Source organism: Belonocnema kinseyi, chromosome 4 (assembly GCF_010883055.1).
Source record: "Belonocnema kinseyi isolate 2016_QV_RU_SX_M_011 chromosome 4, B_treatae_v1, whole genome shotgun sequence".
Lineage (NCBI taxonomy): Eukaryota > Metazoa > Arthropoda > Insecta > Hymenoptera > Cynipidae > Belonocnema > Belonocnema kinseyi.
The window spans coordinates 68,048,014-68,060,969 of NC_046660.1; the positions used below are offsets into that span (position 1 = coordinate 68,048,014).

The 12,956-nt window shown below is 32.5% G+C and overlaps 2 protein-coding genes across 6 annotated transcripts in view; one reads left to right on the forward strand and one right to left on the reverse strand.

Annotated features, from left to right (window-relative positions):
* Positions 1 to 4,767, forward strand: part of LOC117171259 — a 29,078-nt gene extending 24,311 nt beyond the window's left edge. For all 4 annotated transcript variants that reach the window (XM_033358384.1, XM_033358383.1, XM_033358385.1 and 1 more), the window contains one exon: positions 4,554 to 4,767. In XM_033358384.1, the coding sequence (XP_033214275.1) occupies positions 4,554 to 4,697 (144 nt within the window). In that variant the 3' untranslated portion in view covers positions 4,698 to 4,767. The remainder of the gene's footprint in view (positions 1 to 4,553) is intronic.
* The window catches only part of LOC117171258 (hemicentin-1-like), a 109,745-nt gene that overhangs the window by 68,670 nt on the left and 28,119 nt on the right, over positions 1 to 12,956 (reverse strand). For both annotated transcript variants that reach the window (XM_033358382.1, XM_033358381.1), the window contains exons 4-5: positions 11,707 to 11,828; positions 9,233 to 9,374 (exon numbers count right to left, since the gene is read on the reverse strand). In XM_033358382.1, coding sequence (XP_033214273.1) covers positions 9,233 to 9,374; positions 11,707 to 11,828 — 264 coding nt within the window. The remainder of the gene's footprint in view (positions 1 to 9,232; positions 9,375 to 11,706; positions 11,829 to 12,956) is intronic.

Below are 12,956 nucleotides of genomic sequence, written 5' to 3' on the forward strand. Positions count from 1 at the left end.
ATCTCATATGGAGTTAAACCCTTTAAATGAAAATGTTTGATTACCGCTCTGAACTCGTTTTTTTTTCATTTTTCTTAACGAACAATTTTTTTTTTTCAATTGATTATAAAAACACGTAAACTCAGAAGATGTGGACTGTGACTGCACCATATATCTAGCCGGGAGTGGTGCTGACTGAAAACAGATGATTTGGAGCAATTCGCGCGCCATCTGTTGGTCATTCTAAGGACTTATTGAACTACCCTCGTATCTGCAACGAACATGCTTGCCGTCCCGGTACTACTCTATTCATTTGGAGTAGTTCCATGGACGAAGAACGAGCTCAGATCTCTTGATATCGGGACAAGAAAGGTTATGCACATGAACAAAAGCATGCATCTTAAGTTTTCCGTTCCGCGACTGTACATCTCACGCCGTCAAGGGGGTCGTGGAATATTGAGCCTTGAATGTCTTCACAACAGGATTATTCTGGGAACAGCACATAGAGTTGAAAATGGAAGAGACCCTCTTCTTAAAATGGTCAGGAATCACGAAGAAGTGGGCAAAGGAGCATTACTGTACAAAGCAGCGTAGGAGACTGCTGAAACACTCGGCCTTGACTTCAGTATTAGGGGTGAGCAAAATGCATCAAATCTTATCTATCTCGAGTACTCACTCCTGAAAGCCCGGATTAATAAAGCACAGGAGAAAAACTTTCGTGAACAGCTCTTCGATAAGAGGATGCACGGTATCTTCCACAGAAATGTGAAGGATCAGTCAATGTCTTGTGAGCTAACGTTTGCTTTCCTTAAATCGCCCGGATTGAAGTCTGGTACAGAGGATTTCATTTTTGCATGCCAAGACGGTGTCATTTCCACCTTAACATACCGTCGCCACATTTTGAGCCAAGACATTCCCGATGATAGCTGCAGGGCGTGCCATGCACATCCCGATCATTTAGCTCACATACTATCTAGTTGTCCAACTCACGCGGGAACGACCTACATTCAAAGGCACAATGCGGCATTAACAGTGCTTTATTACCATCTCTGTCACTTCTACAGCATTCACCTTAATATCGCATATACTGGAACTTTATATTCTCGACAATTGTTTCTGTTGCTCTCTCGAGGCCTGACATGGTTCTTCTTGACTTCGAGAAGCGAACCATGTCCGTTATCGAATTTTCGGCACCAGCTGACAAAAACATGATAGCCAAGGTGAATGAAAAGAAAGAGAGGTATCGAGAGCTTATAAGGGAGTTGCAACGATTGTACCCGGAATATTCTGTTAAACTGATCGTCCTTATCATCGGCGCTCTTGGAGGTGCCAAGCTTTCACTTTGCAATGGCCTAAAAAGCATCCCTGCGTGTCAACAATATGCTAGAACACTTGCGGGAAAAATGCAGAAGGCGGTTGTCCTTGGGTCGCTCCGTGTTTTTAGGATGCACGACGCTTTTGCTGGATCGTCGTATTGATTCCTTTACAGACTGTAACCACCTATCTCACGGTTCTGAGACGTGGCTGTGGCTGAAATTTTACTGCGATTTCGCTGGAAGCGGGTGCAATTTTTCAGATTAGCACCCGCTCCCGGCGAAATCCTGCGGTTATCCTTATGACAAATTTTTAATTATATATATATATAAATCATTTAAATAATTGCAAACTGTTTAAAAAATGTGAAAATTTTTGAACAATAAACAGTTGTGTAGAATGTTAAGTGGAGCTATAATAAGCAAAAACAACTTGAGAATTTCCAAGTCTGTTGAAGAGTTGTTGAAGAAATACCTTTTTTATGTTTCACATCAATTTGTTACGCATTTGAACATCTTAGTATTATTGATACAGTTTAAAAATTATCTGAACAGATAGTAATATTGTTTACTTTCATTATAAGCCTTAAAACCTATAATATATACCTATCTCATGACTTCTAGAAGAAATAAATTCTTTACGTCTATGTGACGAGTGGGTCACGTGACCAGATTCCTACCTCACAGAAAATTTTTTGTATTTCCTAACTTATTATCACATGAAGCGCCACATCGAGTTGAAAATTTAGGATAATAAATAAGAAACACTAAGAAAGGTGGTTCTCGTCCTAAATTTTAATAATTATAAAGAAAGCAAAAAAAAATTAATAAACGAAAAAACTTTTTTTTATAATTAAAAAAATGTAGGACCAGACCTACCTTTCTCAGTGCTTCTTACTTATTATCCCAAATTTTAAACTCGTTGTGGCGCTTCGTGTGGAAATAAGTTAGGAAGTAAGAAATGTGTCGTTAAGGTAGGCATCTGGTCACATGGCCCACTCATCACATGGCCTTAAAGAAGTTGAAATTATTTAAAAAATGAAAATTAGTTACAACATGATTGAAAATTAAAAAGTTATCTACACGGAGACAAATTTCGGGAGATTAATTCACGGTAGTGCTTCTTGCTTTTATCACGCTTTGGCGCGAGAACTAAGATCTCGTAACCCTTGCTTTTAACGCATAGGTCTTGAAGTTTCAGGCATTAGGACACGCTTTTTTGTTCTCGGGTCTCGAACTCTATTCTTTTAGATCATAGAGTCCTAGACCTTAAAGCACGTGAAAATTTTAGTTCTGAAATCACGCGCTTCCGTGAATTAATCTCTTGAAATTTCTCCCCATGAAATCATAATTTTTTGCACGAAGATTTGTTGAATGTGATCATTAACTTTATTATTACGTAAAACTCTCAGTTATCACTTGTGATATCAAATAATAAATGGTATAAATTATAGCTGATTCTTATTCACTGAGGTATTCTGAATAAGATAATTTATTAGTAGTTACTTATTACCATATTTTCGCGTTTAAATTACTCATAAAGGCTGTAGGAACGTTCTCCAAAAAAATGATGAAATCTGTAGGAAACTTGCATTTTTACATTCTCATCATTTATGATTGAGAAAGTATTAGAATTGTCGGAAATTTGACATCACAGTTTTTCAAAGGATCTCCACGTTTCAAGACCCCCTGCATCCGAAAATCAGGTTTTCACGATGGCATTTGTCTGTCTGTCCGTACGGCCGTCCGTCCGTAAACCCGTAATTCTCGAAAAAATCAACGAATCAAATCCATCTTCGGCACACTTTTTTTAGGTCCTAAAAGAAAAGACGAGTCCGTTAATCAGCCATTTTTGATAAAAATTCAAAAAGTGAGCGCATTTTGAAAATTTTTTACACCACTTTTTTCTGAATTTGAAAATTCTACGTATGGATATTTATAGTATTAAAAAGAACAAAAAGTTTATCCTTATTTCTTATTTCTTTTTAAAAGACCTACAAGATTATTATGACAAATTTTTAGATTTTCTTTAAAAATCAAAAATTCAAATTTTGATTGCACAAAAAATAATGAAAAATAAAAAATTCCATTTTGTAGAAAAACTATGTAGAATACGAAAAAAAGACGAATTAATAAAACTTGTTATCCCAAAAAAAGATCTACAATTTCGTTAAGAATCACTTCTTGATAGGACGCGTACCTTTTGTTTTATTTGTGAAAAATAACGTTGAAAAAAAATAAAATAAAAAAAATGTGTGGAAAAACGACGAAAGTTGCGAGAAAAAAATTCAACAAAACCTGTTTACAAATTTTTGTCGGAAATCGAGCACGCAGCGCGAGTGTCACGATGAGAATATGTACGTCAAAGCCTACAGAGCTTTGAGAAACTTAATCTTTGACTATACTTAATTAAGTAGACAATTCAGAAAATGAAGACGCATATAAATACTGCCATCCAAAATAGATCTTTTTGATAAAGTTTTTTTCAAGCATTCCAAATGCAAAGAATAAATATCCGAACGCGAAGCGCGCGGTATAATTATGGGCGAGCGCGAAGCGAGCCGCGCGATGAGGATGCACTGACGTAGAAATTAATTACATATTTATTTCAATGATAGTAACATTATTGTATATGTCTTGCCACTCGAATTTGTCAGTCAAAAAAAAGAGAAAATAAAAAATTGCATTTTTTAAATTTACAATTCCCGCTAAGGCAGGTGACAGTCGCATACAGATGTGGCTGATACCGGCAGTAAATTTTCGTATTACGTTCGAAGTATGGAGTGCTCAGCTGTCATGCAGTTGGCTTCCTGTCCACTTTAAGTTATTGCTGCACTTTTCCCTTTTAGTTTTTAGAAGAGATTTTTCCCTTTAAAAAATCAGACACTTAACCAATGTCTTGCCACTACGAAATGTGTGCTAGGGAGCAGACCTTTTTTCAAAGTTCCTTTTTAAAATCTAACACCGATTTATTCAATCTTTCTGGTTGAACTTTATTGCTCCATGGATTTCACAATTTTTTTGAACGCCGTTCCAAAAGCCTTGAGAAGAAGATTCCCTTTTCTCATGTTATCAATAGGAAACTTTATGGCCTTAGTGAATCGATTTAGCTCTAATTTCTAGATACTTTTATTTGTCCATTTGAAACAAATTACAGGGTGAGGACGAAAAAATATGATTTTTATATATAAGGGCCACCCTATGGGTTATTTTATACAGGTTAAAATTAAATACAAATATAATTCATTTATTTATTTATAGATTGCGGAAAATTGCATGTCAGGTGTGGTTACTGATCGTACAGCTAAGGTGAAAGGCGAGGCGGCTGCTGCGGAAAAATGCATCCAAGAAATTTCAGGTCCTGTAAGTGGGACACCGTTTCAAAGAACACCACACGGCCATTAAAAACATAATAACAATTATTAATCACCTATGTCTTGTTCAAGAATAAAGATGATATATAAAACGTTCAAAAGTCCTCGCTTCTGCTTCCCCTCCCCTAAATAGGATCTTAGGTTAACCCCCCCCCACATATACACATACACACCGCCATTTCCCCTTATTTGTTTACTTCCCGCCCCTCATTATTCCTCATTTTACTTCCTGCAAATCCCTCATTGCCCCTAATTTCCATTCAAATATATTTTTCTGAAAAAAGATCTCGTCACTTCGCTCCACTGGGAATCCAAGCACAGAACTTCCGATTCTCGGTCAAGTGATTTTTCAATTAAGCTATTAGAGAGATCGAAAGAAAAAACCTCTTTTAGAAATGTATGCTATCTCAAGTAAGGTGTTACATTTATGATAAGAGTAATTTACAGGAATCTGTATTATCATCAGAGATGGTTACTGTCAATCAGTGTAAATGTTATTCCACAATCTGTAAAAATAGAAATCAAAACTATCGATCAACTTAACTCTTGAAATAACAGAAAATACTTCACGTCATTTCTGACTAGATGGAAAGTAAATGAAAAAAATTGAATTTGTCTGAACAAAGATCTTCTCACTTCGCTCCACTTACTTTCCATTAATTATGATTAACGTTTAATTGTGATTCATTGGAAATAGATGCTACTTAGCAATTCTTAAAATAATTTTTACAGACAAATTGACAGTTTAGGTATATTTACAGAAATGGGTTTAATTTATTTTGTGGAACCAACTAAGAATATATTTCCGGTAACACAGAAAATGATCAAAGTATCGTAACAAAGAGTTATTCCAGTGAAGGAATTGAGTCTATTCATTGAAAAAAGCCAAACTCTATAATTGTTCATGAAAATTAATTAAATAACTTGCCAAATAGCATCTATTTTGTAATCATAATGACCCTTTTTGATAAATCTGAAAACCGGTAGTAAAGGGTACTTCTGAAAAGTTAAAAAAAAAGTCAAGTATAATGTTAAATAAAAATTAGTACGATTTCTCATAAACAATCCAAATCATTTAAAACAAATCCTTTTAAAATTCAAAGAGCTTTCATTGAGAAGAATAAACGTCTAAATCAAATGAATAGTGTACACAGTAAAAAAGGATCAATTTTGTTGCAGAGCATTTTTCTTCAACGATCATTTGACTCTCGAGATCATAATGATCTGTCCATTCGGATTGATTTGTTCTTATTTTTAGTTTATTTGTTAGACTAAGCAAAATGATCGCCAATTCTTAGCGCCGGTTTCAGAATGACATAACCTAAAAATTATATATAAGCGCACGCAAGTGATAACTACACTTAACAGGTAATGTTTTCTAATATCAGATTTCGTTATATTTTTAAATTTGTAATTACACTGCGTGATCAGAAATCATAAAAAGTTTTCATATGACCTAAAGTTCTCTAAGAACGTCAGCAATCTTGGTTTGACTTTATACAGGATCCTGAATCAGATTATTATGATCTCCAAAGTCGATCATTCACTCCGGACGATCAAAATGCTCTCGAATTCGGTATCATTTTTGTTTCATATCAAAATGATATCGATTTTTGTATCATTTTGAACACTTTTTTTTACTGTATAGAACAAAAATTTTGGTGTCTATAGAAGCCTTTTTGCCCCATTCCGTGTCCGTCCATCCATCGTATTTTTCTCGGGAGAAGAAGTAGGGGAAGTGAATGAGGGGAAGTAGGGCAGGATACAGGGTCTGTTCCATAAGTAGTAGAATGAATTTCTATAGCCCAGACGCTCAATAGAGGGAATTTTTTTACATGCAGGATGAGCGATGGGGGATGCCAGGAACCAAATTCTTATTGGAACAATAATTCGCGAGCATTTGCGGTCTAAATATCGCGCGAGAAGTAAACCATTTTTGTAGGTTTACGTCACGCTTTCAAAGTTTAATAAGAAGTAGGGATGACTTTCTATAGCACAGACTGAGCAATGGAGGGAATTTTTTACGGGCAAGATGGGTCGTGATGGACGTAAGGAAACAATGCATGCTAGAACAGTTGCCTTCGAGAATTTGCGGAGTAAATATTGCACGAGAACTGAACCCTTTTCGTAGACTTCCGTCACTCTCTCGATACGATCCGTAAACTTAAAGAACGCTGCGGGGTGAAGTTTTGTGTTAAACTTGGAAAATCTGCAATCGAGATTTTCAACATAATTAAGTAGGCGTACGGAGAGGATGAAATGAGCAAACGGACGCCTAAAAAAAGGGGTTACTTCTCGGGCGATATTTACTCCGCAAATTCTCTGTCTGGGCTATAGAAAGTCATTCCTCCTAGTTATGGAACAAACACTTTAAGTGTGGAAATGAGGAGGAATGAAAGGGGAAGTAAGGAAAAAGTTATGCTTGTAGAAGCAGCGGAATAGAAGAGGAGTAGGGGAAGTATGCGCGGTAAAATATAAAACTCTTTTTTGTAGGTGCGCGTCGCCTACTTTAAATATTTTTTTAATTTTTACATGTTGAAGCTGGTTTTATTTAAAGATTCCATTTATTTATAATGAAGACTGCAAATATTGAATCATTCTTAAGAATAAAAAATAAACTGCTGGAATTAATAAAGCATATTTTTGGTTCAGCGCAGTTTTTTAAAATGATAGAAATTCTTCATTGGCGAATGAAATCAATTTTATACACATCGCGTGACTTGTGAAGAGGCTTAAATTGACAAATTCGCAATTATTTAATGTCAGTATGATCTAGTGTGAAGCCACTTATTCTTGCTGAAGAAAGTGTCAGCATTAGCGGATGACTCGTCGTTTGTATTAGTGATAATGAATCAATTAATAACGAAATATAAGACAACCAATTGGTCCGTCACCGCATTTCTTCAATTGTTCGCCAACATAATTACGTTTTAATTCTATAATTCGATTACAATTTCCCTTCCTGTATGTCAAGATGTATTTTACATGATTGCTTTCGAGCAAATGGATGACTTAATTAAACTTGATCAACTCACATTTTCATAAATAAATTTCGCACTTTTAATTACATCAGTAAAAAAAAGGTATTCATCCGGCTTAAATATCACTGGATAGTATATGATGTGAACTTACAAATAATATTTGCATATCATCTTTGAAATTTCCAAGGTTTCAATTTAAAATCAAATTTTTTATGTGCAATACTGAAGCAGTTTTATTTTAAAAGCCTTGAAACTGCAGTTTTCTTTTTTTAAAGCTTAAATACGAAAATATTTGGTATGACATTTCTCAATTTTTGGTCGTTTCAAAGGAAAAAATTAAAAAATGTTGCAGTTTAAAATTTAAATGTTGAGAAGTTTTAAATTCTTCGAAATCGTACAATATAAAATTTGAAAAACTTTACATTTGAACAATTGTTATCTTAATGATTAAATTTTTATTTCACGACTAGATTTTGAAAATTAAATAATTTTTTATTTGATAATGTTCCAAAATATTGAAAATTTTACACTTAACTTAGAAAAAACAAACTGTTTTGAAATGAAAAGCTTAAAATTGTAAAATTTTAAAAAGTATAATCATAGTTTTTTTTATAAAGTTGGGACTTGTTTGATTTTTAATGTTTCTTCCTAATTTTTTTAATTTTAAGGTTTTCTATTTAATATTACTTAATTCTGAACACTTTTTATGAATAATACCTTTTTAAACATCTGTATTTGAATACAAAATTATAATTTTTGTTTTATGTAGTAACAGGGTAAAATTCAAGAACTTTAGCAAAATTCAATTTAGTTTTCAATTTTAAATTTCTAAATGTTAATAACTTTATATTAAAAATGATTTGAATAAAAAAGTTTTCAATTTTTCATTATTCATTTTTGAACGCTTTGAATTAGAAGTACTACAATTTTAATTCCTTTAAATTATCCAATTTTTAAAATTCTCATCTGAAATTATTCCATTTTAAATATTTTGAAATAGTCCTATTTTCGAAATTTTATTCTTTAATCATTCAATTTCAAGATTATTCAATTAAAAATACATTTGTTCAATTTTGAAGGCTTTACAATAGAAATACGATTTCAACTTCTTTATATAAAAATCGTCCAATTTTCAAAATGTCTGCTTAAAATTTTTCCATTTTGAGAGCTTCTGATTAAAGATTTTTTTATTTTAAATTATTTATTTCCAAACGATTCTATTAAGAAATGATCCTTTCGAAATATTGTTCTATTCCAAATTTTACGATATCTGAAACTGTTCGATTTGGAACGTTTTCAATTAAAAATCGTTGAGTATATTTTGTTTTAAATTTCGAGCGGTTTACTAATTAGTAATTAGTAATTAGTAACTAAAGTTACTAATTACTGTCTACAAATTTAAAAAATCTAATATTTCAAAATTGGTCTAATAATGGATTCTTAAATTGTTTATATTTGTAATGTTACGAAATAAAACTGCAAGGACGCAAACGCGCGCCTCGCGTGCGTGCATATCCGGCTTGAATAAGTATTAATATTAATAATAATGCTGAAAATATTTATGATTTGCAAAATAAAAACTTACATCGAATTTTCAGGTCTATAGTTGCAAAAGCTGGATCTCCTACGCCATTGTCAGCCACACAAGTATAACGTCCGGTTTGACTAATATTATCAGCCTTAAATCGTAGCCGATCTCGATTGTCCAGCAGAGGAATTACTTCACCCTTAGAAATTATTCAGAGATTTTTATTGTCATCAAAAATATAAATATTTTTTTGTTGCTTTGAAATTAAAGAAGAATGCATTTCAAATCAGACAGGGTTCTACACTTGAAATCGGATTTTATTTCTTTAACCCTCTATAACTTTTGACCTAACTGAGATATGGATCTTGTTCTTCCTGATTCTAATACATTTTATTGTATTTTTTCACAATCCGCCAGAAAATACCCTTATATAATGGATAAAGCATTAATATTTTTCATTTGTTTTACATGAAAAAGTTCATAAAACAAATGAAAAATATCATTGGCTTATCCACTATATTCAAACTATATACAGGGTGGACACGCTGGAGCTTACCAAAAAGTATGCTAATGCTAATGCTGTTCTTATGGGAAGGTATGCGGGGTTGCATACATTTTGGTAAGTCCCAGCGTGTCCACCCTGTATAACTTTTTCACCTGGGATGACAGATACGAAAAAATGTTAAGATTTGCACGTTTAAACATATTATTTTAAATAAATTTCGCGTTCTTTTGTAATATCATTCATCGTTTAACAGAAATATCCAAAAATTACATTTTTAGAAAAACAAAATTATCTCGGTCTCAAAAATAGTTTAGTCTGCATGGTGCTGATCAGATGCCTTCCTTCTGTTTAGCCGAAATGTTAAAAAAATGGCAAACAAATGAAAAAGGTAAGGTTTTCCAGAAAATCTCTTTTTTATTTTGTTCTTTAGATTTTGAAGACGTGAAATAAATATTTCCCCCTAAAAATGGAATTTTTTAATTATTGTTCACGTGAATGGCGAAATATATTGCAACAGAACTAAAATATTTTTTATAGATCTTTTTTAGACGTGCACACTTTTATCTTAACAATTTTTGGTATCTGTCATTGTGGGTGGGTTTTTTGATCAAACTTATTTTTTCAGAAAAGTTACCATTTTGTAAATATTAAACCTTTTTCAATTTCCGAGGGGAAATAAAAGAAGAAAATAAATGCTATTAGAATACAAAAGAAATATCTCAGGTCAAATGTTCTAGAGGTTTAAAGAAAAAATTGGGATTTTTGAACAATAATGCAGAAAATTCGAATATGTAAAAATTCTTAGAAAATTTTTGGTTTTGAGAAAATTGATGTGAAAGTTTCTTTCGTTCAATCCAATTTTCAATAAAAAAAAAGGAAAATTTTACGTTTGAACTATTGAGCTGCTGAATTGATACAAAATTTTGATAACAAATTATTACTAGGTTTATAGAAAGTAATACATGATTGTTTTCGTTCGAGAGGCACTCCTGCTAGAAATTTCTGTTACAACTTTCTTTGCGAAGCTTTCCATATCATTCAGATCCTTTCCGAAGTCTGCATCCGAAATTCTATCTGAAACTGTACCGCCATTTTCTTTCAGAATCTTTCAGAATTTATCAGAAAGTGTCCCAGCGGTATCTTTTCGTCTTTTCCGTCTTTTTCGAAACTGTCCCGCACCCATTTTCATCAGTTTCTATCAGATTTGATCAGAACACTAAATTATGTAAGATTGTTATATAATCGGACATTTCTGATGAAATCTGATAGAGAACTAGTAGAACACTTCTGATAAGATCTGATAGAATTATATTGAAACATATTTTTGGAAAGAAACTGAAAAATTCGAATGCAGATTTCGGAAATACTCTGATAAAATCTGAAAAGAATATTTTCTCAACTGTTTTAGAATCTATCAGAAATTTCTTTTAGAACAACAATCCTTTCGTCAGGACGTGTATTAGAATTTTGTGGATTTTATGAGTCAACAATCTCATTTTCGAAAGTTTTTTAGGTTAGGTTCTTATGGCCTGCTATATGGAAAAAAGTAAAAAAAATCATATTTGATAAATAATAGTACATTACATCCACGTGAGGACTTGTTTAGCAATTCGAGTGATGTACGATATTTTTATTCAATATCAGTATTTTATGAGACTGTCGGGCCCCCAGAAAAGTAAGTCAAGATTTTTTAAATATCTTTGGTCTAAAACATACAACTGACGTGGCAGTCATCTGCTTGGCTGTGAATGGTAATCTCGTATGACAGGTAATTTACAAATCGTTTGGTCCATGCTAGAGTATTATAAATAAATATATATATTAAAAAATTAGATTACTCTTAATATGTCAGCAGACTTTGTAACGCTCACTTTTCGGGGTCGTTCCAGGGTCATAAAACGATGTATGCGAATAAAAATAATTACAATTCTTTTCAATGATTTTAATTTTCTACTTGAATTTTTTATTTATTTTTTTATTAAAATAAATTACATTTTCAAATAACTTTAAGTTTGACAATTATTACCTTAGACTTCCACAACATGATTGGAGCGGGGACGCCTTTTGCGACACAAGCGATATCGACTATTTCCCCCAAATTGATCTCAAGTTCTCCGGATTCAGGCAAAGGGTGGACGCTGGGGGGATCTGAAATTAAAACCTATCAGTTTTTTCACTAAAGCTTTCTCGCTTTCCCAAAGTGATTCAGATGCATATCGAATTTCCCAAAGCACTTATTTAATTCTGCGAATGCCCGAGGTTGATTTTTGCGATTTTTACAATGTGCAAGACTATTTTCTCGAACAAATGGTCAAACTCTTACGAACGTTTGATTTTAAGTTATTGCAATTTAAACTTAAGCATTTCATATTTAACAATGTTCAAATTTACGTCTTTTCAAAATAAACAATTTCACTTCCAATTCTTTTATCTATTTCTCTAAACTCCTTCTCCATTCCTCCCCTCATTTCCTGTCACTTCCCACACTTTCCATACTTTTCCTTACCTCATTCCCCCTACTTTGCGCCCTCTTTTTTTCCTTTCCCAAAATTTTCCATCATTTCCCCTTACCCTTCACCTTAATTTTGCACCGTTCAATTCCCCTGACTTCCCCTCACCTTTTGTAAGGTTAGGTTAATTTTTATTAAAATTAAAAAAAAAAGTTAGTACTGTGTATGCGATTCTTTAGTTTATACTGAACATCGTAGACCGCTTTTGATTTAAAAATCATTGGAGATTTTTTTTGTAATAACGCATAGCATTTTTTCAGCTCAAGGAATTTTCGATTATCCAAAATTTTATATTTTCGGTCCACCCTATTGATTTTATGTGATTAATAAACTTTTTTGAAAAATACAAATATAGGTCTATAATAAAAATACCTTACTTGTAAAGTTTTTTATTTTAATGTGATTTTCCACATGTACTTATTGATCTAATCTGAAATATTCATATTTTCTCTGGTTGTAGAAATTAAATACTTTACCTTTTAAATAAATAACTATAATGCAGAATTTAAATACCTAAGTCAGTTTTTTTCAAAAATGAGGCAAAAATTCAAAACTTTTGGAAATTATATTTTGAAACAATATGTGATATTCAATTGAATCACTTTCAATTACAACTTATAAAAAAGGTGGCCGCAAAAACTCAAAATGATTAGATTCCTTTGTAGCACTGAAAAGTTTCTTTGTTGTATTACGAACACATTAAAAAAATTTCTCACCATTGTACAATTCGATTTAAAATTCTAAATTTTTAATTTTTTTTTAATTT